This window comes from Sander lucioperca, chromosome 14 (assembly GCF_008315115.2).
Source record: "Sander lucioperca isolate FBNREF2018 chromosome 14, SLUC_FBN_1.2, whole genome shotgun sequence".
Taxonomy (NCBI): domain Eukaryota; kingdom Metazoa; phylum Chordata; class Actinopteri; order Perciformes; family Percidae; genus Sander; species Sander lucioperca.
Window position 1 is genome coordinate 6,247,689 of NC_050186.1, and position 20,187 is coordinate 6,267,875.

The window sequence follows — 20,187 nt, forward strand, 5'->3', positions numbered from 1 at the left end:
AGACGTTAAAGTAAACCAGTGAGAATTGTAAGTGAGAGGAGAATAAATTGTCCGTACGTTGAGCGCGGCCTCTCCACACTTCTCGATGGCGGCCAGGCCCTGGTTGTGGATGTGGGTCTCTAGAAGTTTCTTCAGTTCGCCCAGACCGTCTGTGATCCGCGACACCAGGTTGTACATCCGGCCCAGGTCTGAGAAGAGATGCAGAGCGTTATCAGCAGGGGACAGAATGTCGTTAGCGTCATTTCAACCCAAAGGTCAAGGCAAGGCAGCTTTATTTGTATCGCACATTTCAGCAACAGGGCAATTCAAAGTGCTTTACATAAAACATTAAAGAGCAGTTCAACTGGTCTCAACTGGTTTTAGAAGTCCCACGCTCGAGGCACAAACTGTGGGGTGATCACGCTTTTGCAGTTGCGGCACCGAGACTTTGGAACAAGTTACCTCCTGACATCTGCACTTTAACAGACGTAGCTCGTTTTAAATCTAACCTGAAAACATATTTATTTAGAATGGCTTTTGAAAAAGGTCCCATGGTATGAAAATTTCTTTATGAGGTTTTTTAACATTAATATTACCCCAGCCTGCCTATGGTCCCCCAGTGGCTAGAAATGGTGATAGGTGTAAACCGAGCCCTGGGTATCCTGCTCTGCCTTTGAGAAAATGAAAGCTCAGATGGGCCGATCTGGAATCTGCCCTTTATGACGTCATAAAGGGAAAGGTTACCTCCCCTTTCTCTGCTTTGCCGGCCCAGAGAATTTGTGCAAAGTGGCAGTCAGATACAGTATTAGGGGACCACTAAGGTCTATATAAAAAGAGACTTCAGATACAGTATTAGGGGACCACTAAGGTCTATATAAAAGAGACTTCAGATACAGTATTAGGGGACCACTAAGGTCTATATAAAAAGAGACTTCAGATACAGTATTAGGGGACCACTAAGGCCTATATAAAAGCATCCAAAAAGCAGCATGTCATAGGACCTTTAATACATAGTAGCGTTGTGACATTCTCCGTTCTTCCTGCTTTTATGTATTCCTTTCTGATTTTACTGTATGTTATGTTTTACTGTTGTTACTTCATGTAAAGCACTTTGGATAGTTGCTGTAAAGCGCTAAATAAATAACTGTTGACTGATTAAAAGCTGCAGGATCAGCGGACACACTGAAATTAAAATTGCAGGGTTTACCTTCATTCTTGTCGGCATCCAGGAGGTTCTGAAACTCGGTGTGGAAGATCTCCAGGTGTTTCTCTATGAGGACCTGCTCACACTTCCTGGCCAGCTCGTCCTGAGTGGATTCATGGAGGTAAACCTGCACACGCCGCTGCTCCTCCAGCAGACGAGCCTCCGCCTGAGGAAATAAACACAGATATACAAAGTCATTTATTTTATTAGGAGAAGATTGTCCCCTTCACAACAGGGTTATTATAACAAACAACAAAAATAAACACTGAAAAATATCTTTAGTCAACTGTAACTGAATAAAAACTAAAAACTTAGCTAACTAAGCTGAAATTATATCGCCCGGTTAATGATTAAAAACTAAATAAAAATGAACGTAGATCATTTCCGTTTTAGTTTGTTTGCTATAATATATCACTACTGGAAGAAAAAACGGAGACAGCATGAATTTCCGTTGACTGTCGTGTTTAAATTAAAAGGACTTGACATGAGCGCTGTGACGTAATTGCATCACATCAGACACTAAAGTAGTGCAAAGATTAAACATTATTCTCCACCATGTTTATTGTTTGTATATGTAGCTACATAATACTGAGACATTATTCCTAGCCCTGACAAAAAAAAAACAACTAGCAAACACTATGAAAACTAACTCAAACAAAACTAATCCAAAAGTCAAAATTAAGATAAAATACAAACTAATTGAAAATTCAAAACCATAATAACGATGCTGCACAACCAGTTTTAATGTTAAAACCCCTAGTTTTAAAATCAACACAAGCAACTTTTTCATCTTTCGTCTGCCACGTTGAGTGCATTCATCCATAACTGTGTGTTGCTGAAGTGGAAGGAGCGTCTACCTTCTTCATGTACTCGGTGACGGGGTTCTGCTGCAGGAACTCTGTGCTCTCGCGTGTGTAGAACCGCTCTGTGTCAGTGAGGAACTGACATTCAAAGTACTCTTTGTACACAGACAGCGTGGGGCCTTTGGCGAAGGCGTCCTCTTCGTTCAGACCCAGCTCAACTGGAGAGGGAGGAGAGGGGAGACACGGGAAACGGGGGTTAACGTGAGGAGTCAGGATAAACTGATACTATGATACTACGTTCACATCTTTACGTTGGTTCGGTCTCATAATTAGGGATGAAACAATTCACTCAACTCACAATTCAATTCACTTTTTTTAACAGAATGAGCTGCAGACAAATGCCTGGAAACATTTACATTTATTTATATAAACTGTGCAAAACAACAGATGTGTCGTCTTATTAAAAGTGACACTTGTTTTTTTGTGGCATTTTTAGGCCTTTTTTTTTTTGACAAGAAAGCTTAGACTTTGAAAGGGGAGAGAGGAGGGGAGGTGACATGCAGTAAAGGGCCGAAGGTCGGAACCGACCCTGCAGCCGCTGCGTTGAGGACAGAGCCTCTGTATATGGGCACGCGCTCTTCCAGGTGAGCTACCCAGGCGTCCATAAATTACCAAAATTAAATTAAAAAAATAAATCCCACATGAAAATAACTAAATAGGAAAGATCTGTTTAAATAAGAAAACTGAGAAGACGTAGTGAGCTCTGAAATTAAAACAAGTGAAATCTAAAGTAGATTAACGACCTAGTATGTTTAAAAATTGCATCGCAATTTTTTTTTTTTTATCTCAACAGCTTGTAATCTTTATACATTTATATCCATTTTTTACCAATTAATGGTGGATCGTTACATCCCTACATATAGGTTCATAGTCGAAGAACTCTATGTCACTTAATGTTTTCATTTCTAAGAATGTACTGGCCATCTTGGTAAAAAGCGACTTATTTGGGAAATCCTCCTCTGCACCTGGGCTTGACTTTTAGTATCTTGTTATATTCTGACTCTCATAAACCCTTTTATAATAAACTGTTGTATTGAAATATGTTGTCTGCTTCAGCCTCGACTTGAGAGCAGCTGATCAGAAGTCAGGTTGGACAATATCTAAAAAATTATTTGATCTGTAAACAGCCTATATTTACTTAACAAATCCTGCAGATGTTCAGCTTAGATTTTCAGATCTATCAGGACGCTATGGGTCTAAAAATCAAACCTGATATCAATGTTCTCCGCTGACTGTCGACAGACGTACTGTATATTCATGATCACAGCTAGAGAAAGCAGAATTAAAAGAGCCTACTGGGTTATTATATACAGAAGCTCTTAAACACCAGAAGGTCGGCCTCCAAGCGCGAGCTTAAAGACGTCTGATTTAAGCCCGGAGATGAAAGTAAGAGTGACGTTTTAAATAGTTAAGTTAGAGTTAAGATGGCTGGTTTTGGTAACCTTCCCTGAGAGAGTTTTTATTGTCCTTTCACACTTTAGTTATTAGTTCAATAAAGAAAATGACTCCAGATCATTAGCTGTGTTTACATGGACCCTAATATTGCACTAATCGGAATAAAAATGCCTCATTTAAACACCTTCAATCGGAAGAGACCGACACGATCGGACGGAATTTAAGGATTAAGGGCTGGTGTGAACCTTTCATAATCCATTCAATAGCAAAATATTAGGACCTGATGTCCATGTAAATGCTTAATTAGATCGTTTCTCTCTGGTTGTAATCAATATATACTTTCTGCGTACGTTTGCCCAACATGGGGGAAGCATTATGTGACGGGACGAACAGAAACGCGGCGGCAGTAAAACAAAACTCAGGTTAGTGGCTAAAAGATTTAAAGATTGATAGAAGATTGTGGTACGAGGCTGAGGCAGTGGTCGAAAGGCTCTAAACAACAAGTTAATGAACAAAGCTGGAATCCACCAAACTATCCTCAATAAAGTTGTATTTCCGGCAGAAAAAAGTTTGGCAAATGAAAACTGTAAGCCAAAACTTAGCCTTGATAAAGTACGATTACCAGGCCTCTTAAATTATATTATAATAATTATTATACTGCTCCCTTATGGACTAAGTTTAAAAAGGCAAGGGGCGGCCTCTAGCTCACCCAGTTAGAGCGTTCGCCCCATGTTGGCTGAGTCCTGCAGCGGCCCGGGTTCGAATCCGACCTGCTGCCCTTTGCTGCGTGTCTTCCCCCGTCTCTCTCCCCCTTTCATGTCTATCCACCGTCACTTAATAAAGGGAAAAGCCCCAAAAAATAATTCTTAAAAAGAATGCAGAAGATTAAGGTTGCTCATAATGACTGTATGAGGATACTGCTCAACAAACCCAGGTGCTCTAGTGCAAGGGACCTGTTTTGTAATGCAGCGGTCAGCACCTTCCAGGCACTATTGAGGAGTCTTATCTACTAATTCATTAGTCACATGAACGTCTCCCAGAACAGCATTGTTATGCTGCTGGCAAATCCTAGGTTTAGTGCCATACGATACCAATCATCACTATGGAAACACTGGTACAAGTGTCTTTTATAGAAATGCAGTACATTTGTTTCTTTTGTTTTAATTTCTCTGTATACGTTTATCTTTGTCTTTTTAATGTATGTTGTATGTCATGTCTGTGTCTTCTGAATGGACCTTGAGTCTGGCAATAAAGTTGATGATGATGTATATATTTTTTTTTTTACATGTATAAATTATTTGATGTAATTATCCAACTGATCAAAGCTGACTGACTGACAGCAGTTAACTAAACTAAAAGCTTTTTCATGCCGGCTCCAAAAGTCAACAGAAGAGATCCTCGCTCACACGCCGGCACAAGTCCCTCTCCGTCGTAGCTCTGAATGTATTTGAATACTTCCCACTAAAGCTTCGATGCCCAAAAAGTGATATATTCGGGACAGCCCTAGCTCTGGGCCATGTAAACACACATCTGATCACTTTATTTAGCATCTATGTAAACACTTAAGTTGGGATCTCTTATCAGAATGATTTCAATCGAGTTGAAGAAATATTGTCCGTTTAGACGCAGCTATTGAAGAAGTGTGGTAGCTCAAACTTCCTAAAAAAAAATAATAGAAAAATTATTTTGAAACCTCCAGTGAGGAGTTGCTATGAGTCTTTGCTGTGTGTACATATGGAGCTCAGAGTTATTAAAAAAAAAAAAACATGGCTTCCTTCTTTATCTAATGTCTGCCAAGCAACAGGTGGCTGTTTCTCTTTATTTCTTCACTGCACGTGTTGACCTACCATAGGACTGGACCACACCGCTGATCAGTCTGGTGTTAATGGTCTCCCCATTCCTCTCTCGCTCTATCAGCTTCAGCACGGCGTTTGTTACCTGAAAAAGAGACGTTAGTTTAGCTCGAGGAAATTCTTTGCAGTGACAAAAAATAAAGCAAACAGGAAAGGAAAAACAGGCAGGGTTAAACGCACATGAGCTTAATTGACAAAAACAAGATAATCGGTTTGCTTTTTTCTCTACATTGTTTTGTTTTTTTCTCACTCCACTTCCATAAAAAGAAACTGAACACACCTGTTTGTTGAGGGGTCGGAATAAACACTCCCTCCAGGTCACAAGTGCCAGCTGGGAGGAAAGCGCAGCGTCCGAGAGAGAGGAGAGGAGAACGAGAAGGTTAACGACAGGTCAAGACTTCAGGCTGCGTGTTTGTTACTCGTCTCCGTTCCTTTTGATCAGTGTGATCCATATCAGCCCAAACTAAATGACTTTCAAGGTCCTGTAGGGGGGGGGAATTCTTTTGGGGCAGGTCCAAAACTGGAAATCACAAAGGCCTCTTTCTGTACTCTTAACACTTCGTACTTTTAAATCAATGCTGTATCAACACAAACATGAAGCACAGTCACAGGGTTCAGACCATGGAAAGCTCTCTGAGGCATGTTTACAGTCCACAAGACTTTTATTTTGAAGTTCCATCTCCCCGGAAAACAGTACCCCTGTACTCAGGGTTTCTGCAGGTTCTACCATGTCAAATTTAAGACTTTTTAAGACCATTGTGAATGGAATTTAACCCTTGTGTTGTCCTCCCAGGTCAAAATTAACACTTTTAGACACTAAAAGTCGCTTATTGACAGCGCTCAGGACATTTCAGGACAAATAAGCTGTTTACATGCTGAACCGTTGTTCCTGTGATGTTAAAAGCTGCACTTTTGATAAGGTTTTGGTTATATTTTTGTAATATAATAAAAACTGTTACACTTTTTGAAACCATTTCAGCTCGTGTAGGCCTATCAGTGCTTTCTGAACATATTGGACATACTTTTAAAAAATACTGTGATAATAGCGAAAACTGTGATCATTTTGGTCACTATCACCGTGAGATTAAATTTTCATACCGTTACATCCCTAAATGGCAGCTGGAGTTGAGTTTGTAGTTCGCTTATCTCGCCTCCTTGAATTTCTTTTTTACTGAACACTGCAGAACTATTACAGAAAAGGTACTGGGTGACTGCAGAGCAACTGTGGATGGTTGTTAGCATCTTTCATGCTTTGTAACACCAAATATTAAGGCTGCACGATATGAGGAAAATATCAAATTGTGATTCTTTTGACTGATATTGCGATTGCGATATGATTCAAGATATTGAAGGCAATTGATTAAAAGTGTGATTTATGCGAGGATCTGTACCAAACAAAGAGGTTTCCTTTAGTCTGTAGGATACGATTTGTCTCTTCAGCACCCAAATACTTCATTCAGAATGGTTTGACACATATTTTACCTTTAACAAATATTGCGCCCCCCTCCTGCAATTGGGATATTGCGATAGTCTATATTGTGATTTCAATGAAATTGCGATTTATTGTGCAGCCCTACAAAATATGCATTTCATTCTTTCTCTTCATTCAGATTAGAAGCTAAAAACACCTCCAAACACACCAAGAGCATTCACCAGATGACAGATGTTAGACGTACCGAGTAGATCTCATAGATTCCTTTGCGTCCCTCGTCACACTCTCGTCTGACCCAGTGGCGGTTGAGGTAGGCGCAGATCCCGTTGAGGACTTTACTGGAGAAGCGGTAATCCTCCCACTGCTGGGTGTAAAACTTCAACACACACTCGTCCATCAGATCCTCGCCATCCTGGAGGGAAAACCAGGGAGGAGGCGAGAGAAAGACAAAGTACGGACAGGAAATCAGAGGGGGATTGGTCGCCTGCAACTAATGCCGACCTTACACCAAACGACTTTTCAAGCGACTCAGACTATTTTCCAAATTCAAAATGAAATCCTGAGAGTCTTGCTAGAGTCGGGGGCGCTCAAACATGTTTGATATCATCCTAAGTTTTAAGTCTTGGTAGTGATGTTAAATCATGTGAACGTTGTCAACAACCAATGGGCGCTCTCCCTCCAGCACCAAACAGGAAGCAGCAAACAGCTAGAGCCGGTGTTGTTTATGGTTGCTACGGTGCTGCGCTAAGCTAAACGCTAAAGAGGGAAAGTTGCTGATTCTCAACCCTTCTGAAGCGAGTCATCCAACGGGAGATTTACCGGCGGATAAACACAGACCTCCGGGTACTGGAGACATTCATCTGCATGTACGGCAGAACAGAACATCTGCAAACTTTCCCCTAAGTTAACAGCTAACGCTAGCGGTAGTTGTAGTCTTGCAAGGTGTGACCCTGCAAGATCCCCAGTCTTTACATAATGACAGTCTTCGACATGAGATGTGTCAGACATTTTAAAGTCTTCCAGTGTATGATAAGCATAACGAAAATGTTCATTGTCAGGTAATCTGTTGCTTATGGATTAATCGATTAGTTGTTTGGTTTATAAAATGTCCGAAAATTGTGAAAAATGTGGATCAGTGTTTCCCAAAAGTCCAAGATGACGTCCTCAAATGTCTTGTTTTGTCCACAACTCAAAGATCTTCAGTTTACTGTCACAGAGGAGAGAAGAAACTACAACATATTCACATTTAACAAGCTGACATCAGAGAAGTTTTTAAAAGGAACACGCCGACTTATTGGGACTTTGTCTTATTCACCGTATCCCCCAGAGTTAGATAAGTCCATACATACCCTTCTCATCTCTGTGCGTGTCTCAGAATATAGTTCCCAGTATGTGTACGGTTAGAAGATGGCTGTGTCTCATGTGACCTTGTTATTTGTACACGCTGTGACTATACAAATCACAACATGTAAATAGGAAAATGTTGGCGTTATTTTGTCACTTTTTGGGAGCAGTAGGCTAGATGGAGCCAGTTACCTCCAGGATCTGTGCTAAGCTAGGCTAGATGGAGCCAGTTACCTCCAGGATCTGTGCTAAGCTAGGCTAGATGGAGCCAGTTACCTCCAGGATCTGTGCTAAGCTAGGCTAGATGGAGCCAGTTACCTCCAGGATCTGTGCTAAGCTAGGCTAGATGGAGCCGGTTACCTCCAGGATCTGTGCTAAGCTAGGCTAGATGGAGCCGGTTACCTCCAGGATCTGTGCTAAGCTAGGCTAGATGGAGCCGGTTACCTCCAGGATCTGTGCTAAGCTAGGCTAGTGGTGGGGGCGTCAGACAGAGTTACAACACGCACAGAGATGAGAAGGGTATGTATAGACTTATCTAACTCTGGGGGATACGGGGAATAAGTCCCAATCAGTCGTGTCCTTTACGTTTTGCCGATTAATCGGTTATCAAAATAGTTGATTGATTCTACAGTTGACTAATTAGAGATGGCCCGATACCATTTTTTGCTTCCCGACACAGATTCTGATACCTGAACTTGCGTATCGGCCAATACCGAGTACTGATCTGATACCAGCGTGTCATATATTTTATTATGTTTTAACAACTGTATACTACTATCCCTGTATGGATGTGATATTATTTCTATCTTTGTTGTCCCTCTCTTTGTGAAACATGAACAATGAACGCCACAGAACTTTCTTTTATTATCCAGTTTGACAGTCAGTTATAACGGAAAAAGAACATAAATAAACTACTTTAACGTAGATTTTCTTTAGGGCTTTATTACGTGGTATCGGATCGGTGCATAAACTCCAGTACTTCCCGATACCAGCGTTTTAGGCAGTATCGGAGATTAACCTTTGCTTATTGTATGTTAACTTCGCAGTGCTTCTGAAGTGCGTGGACTCACCTTGAGCAGGCTGGTCAGATAGTTCTTCAGGAACTCTTTGAGTCGCTTGTAGAGCTCCAGGCCTACAAACTGAGCCCCGCCTGGAGTGGTGGACTTTTTGGAGGGCTTGGCTGGAGGCACGGAGCCCCTGCCCTGGCTCGACTGGTGGACGCTGGTACAATAGTTATATACATGTCTGAGGAGGGAAGCGTTAAGGAATGAAACACAGAGAGACCCTACATAATCAGAGGATTAAAATTCATCGCCAAAATGTAGCTGACCTTTACATAAAACAAAGGAGCAAGCAGAGGAATTATGCGCTCTCCTCTACTATGTCTTTCAAACGTAAAGTCATACATAAATATAGAGCTGTAAGATACTGTAACACCCCCACATTTAATCCTAATGGGAAATATTTCAGGCTTCAAAAACTAAGCTGTTATCAGTACGGAGATTAGGTTGAAACTATTCCTGTCTGTCTTCTTTCTTTCTTTTACTACAGTATATATTTTATTTCATGTAACGATTTTGTTTGGTTTTTATAAAAACGGGCTACTGTGCATTTTGTTTCATAAAACCCAGGATGTTTTCATTGTTCTGATACAACAATATGTATTTTGCTTTATAATATTTGTCTTGTGTTGGACCCCAGGAAGAATAGTCTTCACTACGTTGATGACTAATGGGGATCCTTAATAAACAATAAAAAAAAATATAGAAAATCAATATGCTGGGTTCTCCGAGTAAGATTTAAGACTTTTTAAGACCTTCTTAATACCACCTAGGATGGATTTTAAGCCAGAGAAAAGCAGTAATTACCGAATAACATAACCTGAATTTAATAATTCACTTTTGTGTAAGTGTGTTTGTACTCTATTAAAACATAAAATAAATAAAATACTTGTCGCATTTAGACTCCTTATGCTATGAAACCACAAGTTCAAAATGTTACCTACACAAAATATCTCTTTATGACGTTACGGCATTTGTTATCCTACGAAAGGACAAGAAAAAATATAAGACTTTAGTAAACGAAATAATACTTTTAAGGCGATATTTTTAGAATATTAAATTGAAAACTTCTTTTTAATACTTTTAAGACCTTGCGGGAACCCTGTCTATAACTACAACAAAGCTTCTTCTTTTTTTTTTTTTTTTTTTTTTTAAGTTGGTGACCAGCGATGCAGACTTTGGCCGAAAAGCTGTCAAAGACTAAATATGTCATTGACGGATTGTAGCTTTGTATAAAGTTGAAATGAATGTGGTTCTTTCTTCCTGCCTGACAGGATAGGATTACGGTTGTGAGATTATATGGCTGGGTGCATTTCTTATTTCAGGGAAATGATGACATCCTGTAGTGCTAGAAAGGTGCGTTAACAGGAAGAGAGGATGTCAAAACAACAAAATGTGCCCTTGGAGAAAATCAGCACGTTGTGTACTTTACACTCACATCACGCACACTGTGTATTCTATGGAGTGTGCATGTTTAGAAAAGGGTGAAATATCTACAGTTTCATTAGAAAAATACATTTTTGATTAAGACCTCCTGAGATCAGTAATTATGTAGGTGGTATTTCTGAAGCAAAGGCTCGTTTCCTGTTTTCTGGACTCTGGCCTGCTGGATGTTCTTTTGTTAGAACTCATTACGTGGCCAAAAGCAGCTATACAACAGGTTTGGGTTTGAGAGAGAAGGAAGTAGCAAGTACACTACAGCACACAGAGAGAGGGAGGCTGCAGTTTCAACAACTGGCAAAGTACTGTTAATTATTTGTGTCACTGTTAGGTAACCATTACTGAACTTAAACGTGAGAATGGATCAGCTATTAGGGCAATAAATTAGAGAGTAAAATGTATGATTGTACAACAACTTCAAGAACAATTTCTGGAAGATCAGATTTGTATGTGCTTCAGTTAATTTCCCAATTATGCACGGTCAATAACATGTCAGACAATAGACCTTCTTCACGGCAGACATGTTGACATGGTATAGTAGGAAAAGCACAGGTGTATTCCAAACCATTAATGATGGCTGCATTCCTCTTAGGAGAGGCCCTGGTATGGTGCATGCTGACTCACTGAAATAGCTTACTGGGACACCTGATGGAATTGAGCCATCGTTAAGGTTATCAATTTCAGCTGTGCTTTTCCTACTATGACAGGTCAAAATGTCTGCTGTGAAAAAGCTCCATAGAGAGAAATGCCCATAATTTCTAAAGCAGACATATTTAAATTGCTTGTTTTGATTGACCAACAGTCCCAAACCCTAGATATATTCACTTCACTGTTATAAAAAGACATCTGTGAAGTTAGAACCAGTGAATTTTACTTTGTAATGACTGCCAATTCATTTTCTATTCAGCGGCTAAGGGATTAATCAAGTTACGGTTCCACCCAACAATACAATCTATCATCACAGCCTCACAGCCTCGACCTTCCCCGGTCTGACAGGATACGTGTAGAGTTCCATGTAGCGCGACTTGGCCATGCTTTGCCGTGTGTACACCTGCTGGATGCCAGCCCGCAGGTCGTCCCATATCTGGTCCAGGCCTATCTGTTTCAGTCCGTGGGGGTTCTGGGTCCTGTTCGACGACATCGTGGCGCCCCGTGTCCTCTCCTCTCCCGGCCGAACAATGCCCTCCCTTTCCTGCTCCGGTGGGCGTTCTCCCCCCCGGCTCCTTTCTCCTCGCTTGGTTTCTGTCCCGGCTCGCTCTGCTCTCAGAGTGCGCGGTCCATCGGGCAGCGGCAGCGGCGCTTCGGGAAGCTGGTCGTTGATTGTGAGACGGGATGCAGTCCCACTCTGCACGCCTGGGTGGCGCTGTCAGCCACTCCTCCACCTAAAAGATTTGGTACACCTCACCAGATGACCTGCAAACAAAAAAAAACAACAAAATACATTTTGTTTAAACAATATGGCTACTAACAATTACTTCAGTGTTGATTATTTTCTGGATTAATGGATTAGTTGTTTGGTCTATAAAATGGTAAAATAATGTCAAATCAGTGTTTCCCAAAGCCGGAGATGACGCCCTTCAAATATCTTGTTTTGGCCACAACTCAAAGATATTCAGATAACTGCCGATTATCGGTCCGTCTTCTGGCAGTTTGCAGATTATCAGTTATCAGAAAAGAAAAAAGTGTTCTACTTTGGCTCGGCTCCAGCTCTGTGTCTGTCCGTCTGCTTCGGATTCACTCCCCACGGAGTCTGACTTAACCCCCCCCCCTCACCAACAACACTATCTGACTCTCCGTTACTGGCTATTATGTTCAAAGTTTCTCATTTACACAGAAATGAACAATCATGCCCCCCCCACTAGAGTGCAGATCGGGCGGCATTTTTCTGTCCGAGCCCGGCCCGCGTCCGACAGGCATTAAGATATTTATGTCCGAGCCCGACCCAGTTAAAATCTCATTTCTTTCTCATACTAATGACGCATGTTTGTTTGTGTGGAAAACTTTTATCAAGCAACTACAGGAAGGCATTCAGAAATGTCAACAGATGAGGCATCAGCGCACACGGGGGAACAAGCGCACGTTAACACAGACACGCACCTACATAATAAGCTTTTTTAAATTTAAAATCTTCAATGCCTTATCACACTGATGTGACCGAGCCTGACCCAAACCTGAACATCATTTCTAAATATCTGTCTGAACCCGGCCCGGCCCGGCGGGTACCATCGGGCTCGGTTCGGGTATCCATCCCCCCACACCTCAGCCAGCACAGTTGTACTTCCTAGATAGGGATTCTATGCAATGGGACTCATAATGGGATAATGTTTTTTATACGTTTCTTATTTTATTTATTGTGTGTGTGTATATGAAAGTGAGCATTAGAGGTGCAACGATGAATCGATTAATCGATTAGTTGTCAACTATTAAATTAATCACCAACTATTTTGATAATCGATTAATCGTTTGAGTCATTATTTTTCTTAAAAAAAAAAAAAGATTTCTCTGATTCCAGCTTGTTAAATGTGAATATCTTCTAGTTTCTTCTCTCCTCTGTGACAGTAAACTGAATATTTTTTGAGTTTTGGACAACACAAGACATTTTAGGACATCATCTTAGGCTTTGGGAAACACTGATCCACATTGTTCACCATGTTTTGACATTTTTATAGATCAAACAACTAATCGAGAAAATAATCGACAGATTAATCGACTATGAAAATAATCGTTAGTTGCAGCCCTAGTGAGTATTGTTTTAGAGGCTGCACAAGTACATTTTGTTGGATGGTTCTGCTGCACAATGACAATTAGTAAAAGTCTATTCTATTATATTTATTAAATAATTACTGAAAGCATTTAAACAAAGCATTTGGTGTTGGAATTTGTAACATTCCAAAATCTTGATTTTGACTTAAAGATTTTCATTTTCACTGTATAAATGCCTATCGGTTCCAAATATTAGTTATCTGTTTCATTAACTACTAATAATCAGTATCGGCCTTGAAACAACAGTCTCGGTCGATCCCTATTACGTGCCGACACCTAGCTCTGATCCCTGTTCACACGGTGCTGACCAACCCCGACGTCACTCAGCTAATAACAGATTAGTCCACTTCAACAACTCCCTCATTTCCTCCACCCGTCCGGTGGAGACCGTGCCGCGTCTCCCAGTCTCCCTCGTCTCCCAAGTTCCCTTTCTAGACGCTCCGAGCCAATTTTTACTTCACTTCCACCTAAGGCTGTGCAATTAATTGAATTTGGATAAGAACACAAAAACAATGTTGTTGAGAAAAACGATTAGTTTGCACATTTTGCAAGTAAACTCTTATCCTGTTTTGTGTTCTGAATTGGGAAAAAAAAAAGTTCAAACCGCAAAAGTATGAAAAGGACATTTCACAGTTCAAGGTGTTTCCACTGTTGATCTGTTTAACTGTTTCACTGTTTTTGAAGTTCATTAACTGCTACATCTTTCCAAAAGTCAGCGAGAAGTCATGTTATATCGTGATTTCAATATTGACCAATGTGACTGTTTTTTTCCACCATCAAGCAGCCCTTCTTTTTGCATTCGTCCAAAAACCTAATTTGGACCTTTAAGTTGTGCATAGAGTTTTGTCATGTTGCTAAAACTTAGTGCTGCTTTTTTTTCCGTTTCATCAACATAACTTTCTTACAAAATGTCGGGTGTTTTTTTGGCACTTGGGATTTGATTCCCCCCCCCCCCCAAATTGATATTGAATATGAGGTCAGGATTAGAAAGTCCAAGGAGGATGCATCATTAAGGCTAACTGACAGACATGCTGTAATTTCATCCTCACGGTCAGGACAAGAGGAAAAGGTAAATGCCAGTGCTTGCAGCATCGACACCTTTCAAGCCACACACACAGAGAGAGAGAGAGAGAGAGAGAGAGAGAGAGAGAGAGAGAGAGAGAGAAACAGAGGGAAACAGAGAGAGTAACAGAGAGAGACACAGAGGGAAACAGAGAGACAGAGAGAGAGACAGAGGGAAACAGAGGGAAACAGAGAGAGTGACAGAGAGAGACAGAGAGAGAGACAGAGGGAAACAGAGGGAAACAGAGAGTGACAGAGAGAGACAGAGAGAGAGACAGAGGGAAACAGAGGGAAACAGAGAGAGTAACAGAGAGAGACAGAGAGAGACAGAGGGAAACAGAGAGAGTGACAGAGAGAGACAGAGAGAGAGACAGAGGGAAACAGAGAGTGACAGAGAGAGACAGAGAGAGAGACAGAGGGAAACAGAGAGTGACAGAGAGAGACAGAGAGAGAGAGAAAGACAGAGAGAGAGAGAGAGAGAGAGAGAGAGAAGACGAGACAAACCGCACGAGAGAAAAGACAAAAATACCTTTCACACCAGCCTTGAATATATGTAAAAAAAAAAAATGTTTGTGCATTCAGGACCAATAAAAAGTTTGATTGTTTTGCTAAACTGAAGCAGAGTGGAAGCAGCAGTATGTATACAGATTAAACTGTGTGACTCTACCAATGCTCTTCAAGAAATGAGATCAAAATAACAACCAAACACACACAGCGAGAAGACGAGCCGCAGCTGTCAGGTATGGTTACGTATGGTTACTAGAGCCTACTAAAAAGGCCTAATATCAGCCCGCCGATATATCGGCTGGGCTCTAATGGTTACGATGGCGTCCCAAAGCGGTGGTGGGATTGTATACTTTCTGGTGTCACCGGCAGCCTAACCGGCAAAACTTAATTAATTTATGAACTGAATGCATGTGCAGTGTTTCCTCAATGTTGATTCGACCGTTGCGGCCCCCCACGGCAACATTTCTGCCCCCCACGGTATCAGAAATAAGGCTGCATTGTGAGAGTGCATGTCGGAGAATAGCGCGGATACACGAGGATAACTAGCCAGTTGAGATCATGTGTGTACGTCCTTGAGAACTGTAAGTCGTATAACTTATGTTGTCAGTTCATTTAAAAGGTGCTTACACACCAACCAGACGGCCGACCGTCGGCAGTAAAGCCAGTCGGACTGATCAGTCGGGTCCCGAGGTCCAAATAAATGCCTCAAAAACACACTGAGGCGACGCCGACAGTCTATTATTGTTTCCCAGAAAATGAAAACCGGCAGCTGATTGGACGAACGCGTCACGTGGGTCTTTTTTCTCCAGAAATTCACAGCCAGACTGTCATGGCGGCTCGTTCAGAATCCGATCTCATATTGGACTAAAATAGTTCACCGAAACGTGTTTCTGAAAACATTTTAAGAGAGAAATAGGCCGTGCAGTTGCTGAATCCGTCTTCATTTCAGATCGACAAAGGTCAGTTTAAAAGATTTTCGTCAGATTTTGAGAGGCTCATCCGCTCGCCATTTCCGGGCGAGTCCCGACTGCCCTGTCTCCGACTGAACATGTCAGGTCGGCCCAAATGACGGCCGTCGGCCCCTCAGACGGACGACGGCACGGAACACACCGACCAGACTCGAGCCACCGACCTCGCCAGACTGTCCAACGGCCGATTATCGGCTCTGTGTGTCAGCGCCCTAAGCCTGGTCTTGTAAATTAAAATTAAGTTAACTGGTGATTTTCGTTGTTTGTATTCTTCACCTGCGAGCTAAATTGCACGGGGCTGTTGATTCGATAGCGATTTCTGAACGCCCTCGCCCTGTTTGTATTTTAGGTGCATTATTTACATGCTGAAGTAGTTACACTACATTAAGTTAATGTCATTAATAGTGGGTTTGTTGTTATTTGCTACAGAATGCTGAGCCTATATGTCAAGATCAAAGTTGGCCTATACAGTAACTCAAAAAATACAGTTCAATCACAGCAGAAAATATGCCTCATTGTGTGTGTGAATAGAGGTGAATAAATATATTAGTTTGTGTTGCAGCAAAGTGTCAGTTCTGTTTCCTGGGGGGTGCGGAGCTGCCCCCACTGCTAAAAAAAAATCCCGAAGGAAACACTGATGTGGTAATAATGAATCAATGAACAGGGCTGGGTTTAAATAATCAATCCTCCAATTCAAATCGATCTGAGTTTGAGTGATCCGATAGATTCGTCTAGGGCTGCAACTAACGATTATTTAGTCGATGTGTTTCCCAAAGCCTAAGAGGACGTCCTCAAATGTCTTGTGTTGTCCAAAACTCAAAAGATATTCAGTTTACTGTCACAGAGGAGAGAAGAAACTAGAAGATATTCACATTTAACAAGCTGGAATCAGAGAAATCTTATTTTTTTTTAAGAAAAAAATTACTCAAACGATTAATCGATTATCAAAATAGTTGGCGATTAATTTAATAGTTGACAACTAATCGATTAATCGATTCATCGTTGTACCTCTAGAATAGTCAAATCCAGAAATCGATCTTTAAATACATCTGCCTTTTCACCATGGATGTAGAAGTACGAAGTACTTTAAACTCACTTCTTTGGGGCTCAGTTCTTAATGTAAACATTAACCTGATGCATTATAACATATATTTGAGGGTTGCTTCTAGAGCTGCACGATATGAGGAAAATATGTAATGGCAATTATTTTGACTGATATTGCGATTGCGATATGACTCACGATACTGAAGGGAATAAGTGTTTGTATCATTATTCATTGACTAATATTAAATCTTAAATTAAAATGATTATAGTGTGATTTGTGCGAGGATCTGTACCAAACAAAGATGTTTTCTGTAGTCTGTAGGATAGGATTTGTAGGCCGGGACGTCTCTGCAGCACCACACTACTTCATTCAGAACGGTTTGATACAGATTTTGCCTTTAACAAATATTGCGCCCCCCCTGCAATTTGGATATTGCACTAGTCCATTCTGCAATTACGATAAAATTGCGATTAATTGCGCAGCCCTAGTTGCTTCTTGCTTGTACAATTTACAGCAGAAGTTAGCTGAAAAAATATTTTATATCCAAACCACAAAAAAAAAAAAAAAATGTAATTCAATAATTTCAACATCTTTTCAAAAGTCAACGAGTGATCGTGTTAAATAATAAATCAAGCAGCTCTATGACACAGCGTGTAACTACATCTGAGAATTCAAAAAAGGAAAACCAGAGGCCTTGCTGTGTAAACGCAGCCTAAAAGAACCAGAGAGAATAAAAGAGAGGGTGTATATGGGTAGAAGCTGCTGTGAACATGTAGGCAGCGCTGCTATATTTAGACGGAGCAGGCATGCGGCGCTGCCCATCTCTGGCCATTCACAGCTATTAGGGCCAGAGACTCAGGACGTGACCCAAGTCCAATAGTCTGTTAGAGGAAGAGGGGAGGAAGCTAAGTGACCTTCCTGTCCCTGTCGACACCGGGACACAATGACTGAACGCTTTGACGTCCGAGCGGCGTCAGTGACGCGGCAGCTAAGAATCTGCTGCCGTTTCGAAATGTGGGTCTTTTAACGAGACGGCGAATTTCTGAAGTTTGTGGCAAGTTGCTATTGACACCTTACTATATTTAGATACTCTGCCATGTTCTGACAAAAGGAAGCTTTTTGTTTACACTGTTAGAATGGAACTACTAAAGCTGCAGCTAAAAATAATTTGCATTTCATTTAAATCGTGTTGCAGAAAGCAGTATAAAATGGCAAGAAATGACCATCGAAATGTCTTAAAAGCCCAAAGGGAGATCTTGAAATTGCTCGTTTTGTCTAATCAACCGTCAAAAAGCGAACAATATTAAAAACTTAAAAGGCAGGGGGAGGAAACCAGCCGCCCCACCCGTCAAAGTGACGGACTACTCCTCATCCAGTGAGGACTCTTACAGCAGCGAGGACGAGAAATTTCACAAAAATGACAGCATGATTTTTCCCGCCATTGCAAGGTTTAGGTGCAGAACCCAAGCCGTTTCGGGCAGCGCCTAAGCCAATTGAATGTGACTAAAAGACTTTTCTCAGATCTAATGACTTTAGTTGGACTTCTTTAGCAAGTTTAAGCTTTTTGAGAGTTATTTATTTATTATCTGCTCTAGCTTTTCCAACGTCTTAGACACAGATATGGTCCAAAATGATGTGTAAAAGAGACGCAAAACTACCACAAAGAGACACAAACAGACGCCGAATGACCACAGAGACCCAAAAACAATCCCTAACGAAAACAAAAATGACCCCAAAAAAAAGACAACATGACTACAAAGGGACGCAGAATGTACTGGGAAATTGCATTTTAGTTTTTACTGAATAACAGTGTTTCCTCTATGTGGATTGGCAAGTGGCGGTCCGCCACGGTTAGATTCCTCCCGCCACGGTATCAGAAATGTACAAAAAGCCGTCTATCAGCAGTGATTGTTAGAGAGCACGTCGGAAAATAGCGCGGACACAACGCACAACGCGAGAAGAAGAAGAAGAAGAAAAAAGAGACAGGCTGTCTGGAGGACCCGGTTGAGATGGCATGTGTGCATCCTTGAGATCTGTAAGTCGTATAACTTATGTTGTCAGTTCATTTAAGCCTGTATTAGTCTATAGTTCTTGCACATTTTTAGTTTCACCTTCACCTGTTAGCTAAATTGCACGTGGCTGTTGATTCAATACAACGCCCTTGATATCATATCATGGCATAGTAGGCTAAAACGTGATTATTTCATACATTCATGTCCTGAAACATATTGGGGGAAATTCATTCAACATAATTCACAGCCAAATAACAATTAAAAGTATGTTATTTGAACATTTATAACCTAACCTAACCTGGTACTGTCTCCGTTTTGGTGTCTGCTGTGGTGTCAGCGCTGCTCGGACCGTGCGCCGCTGCTCGGACCGTGCGCCGCTGCTCGGACCGTGCGCCGCTGCTCGGACCGTGCGCCGCTGCTCGGACCGTGCGCCGCGGCCCTTTTTTCCTCCATAAACTCCGCTCTCAGCTCTCTGTCAGTAGCTGCATGAACTTCCTCCGGGACATTTTACAGCTGGTTCACTCCTTGGAGAGGATGTGTGTAATGATTCCAGCCAGTTGTAGCATGTATAAAGTTATATGAACATGTAAACAGCCACCGGCCATCTACGTGTACCGCGCCTTTCACACAGCGAGCGCCCGGAGCTTTTCGTCCATCCACGCCGTAGTAGCCTACGTTACCGACTCTGGCTTTGCCTTCGGCCCATCGGTGATGCCCACACTTGTTACTTGAGGCCGCTAGTTACGTTTCTCTGACAGAGACTATGATTATTACTAAGCAACCAAGATGCATCTTCAACCGCGCAAAAGATTAAAAACAAAACCGCGAAAATCTGAGCGGTCAATATGACCGTGTATGGCTGAAATAGGGAAAAGTGATTGTATTTGCTTTGCCTTTTGTGTAATGTATATAAAAACTATTTTAAATTAAAATACAGACTCTTTTAGGAAAAGTCAGGCAGCAGCAGGATTACATTTTTTTATTTAGCAAAGTTATAGCTTCGGAGTCATTGGAATGGTTATATGACTTTTTTCGAGTTGAATGGTGGTCGTCTCGAAGTATGGCGTGATATCAGGTCTCGCGACGCAACAAATTGCTTCACGGCACTGCACACATACGCCCATTCAGGAACCGGCTAACAAGGTAGCGATGGAGTTTTTCACACTATCGCCATGGCTGAGCCGGCAAAAAAGAAGCAGAAAGCTAGGAAAGCATTGTCGGAGGAACAGAGAAAGAGGAAACGGCAGACTGACCGAGAG

General features: G+C 41.5%; 1 protein-coding gene across 1 annotated transcript in view; it reads right to left on the bottom strand.

Moving 5' to 3' along the window:
* The window catches only part of LOC116039988 (cullin-1), a 44,441-nt gene that overhangs the window by 15,666 nt on the left and 8,588 nt on the right, over positions 1-20,187 (bottom strand). The window contains exons 2-9 of the mRNA XM_031285181.2: positions 11,573-11,984; positions 9,141-9,315; positions 6,971-7,138; positions 5,575-5,625; positions 5,289-5,379; positions 2,041-2,204; positions 1,187-1,349; positions 58-188 (exon numbers count right to left, since the gene is read on the bottom strand). Of these exons, the coding sequence (XP_031141041.1) occupies positions 58-188; positions 1,187-1,349; positions 2,041-2,204; positions 5,289-5,379; positions 5,575-5,625; positions 6,971-7,138; positions 9,141-9,315; positions 11,573-11,712 (1,083 nt within the window). The 5' untranslated portion in view covers positions 11,713-11,984. The remainder of the gene's footprint in view (positions 1-57; positions 189-1,186; positions 1,350-2,040; positions 2,205-5,288; positions 5,380-5,574; positions 5,626-6,970; positions 7,139-9,140; positions 9,316-11,572; positions 11,985-20,187) is intronic.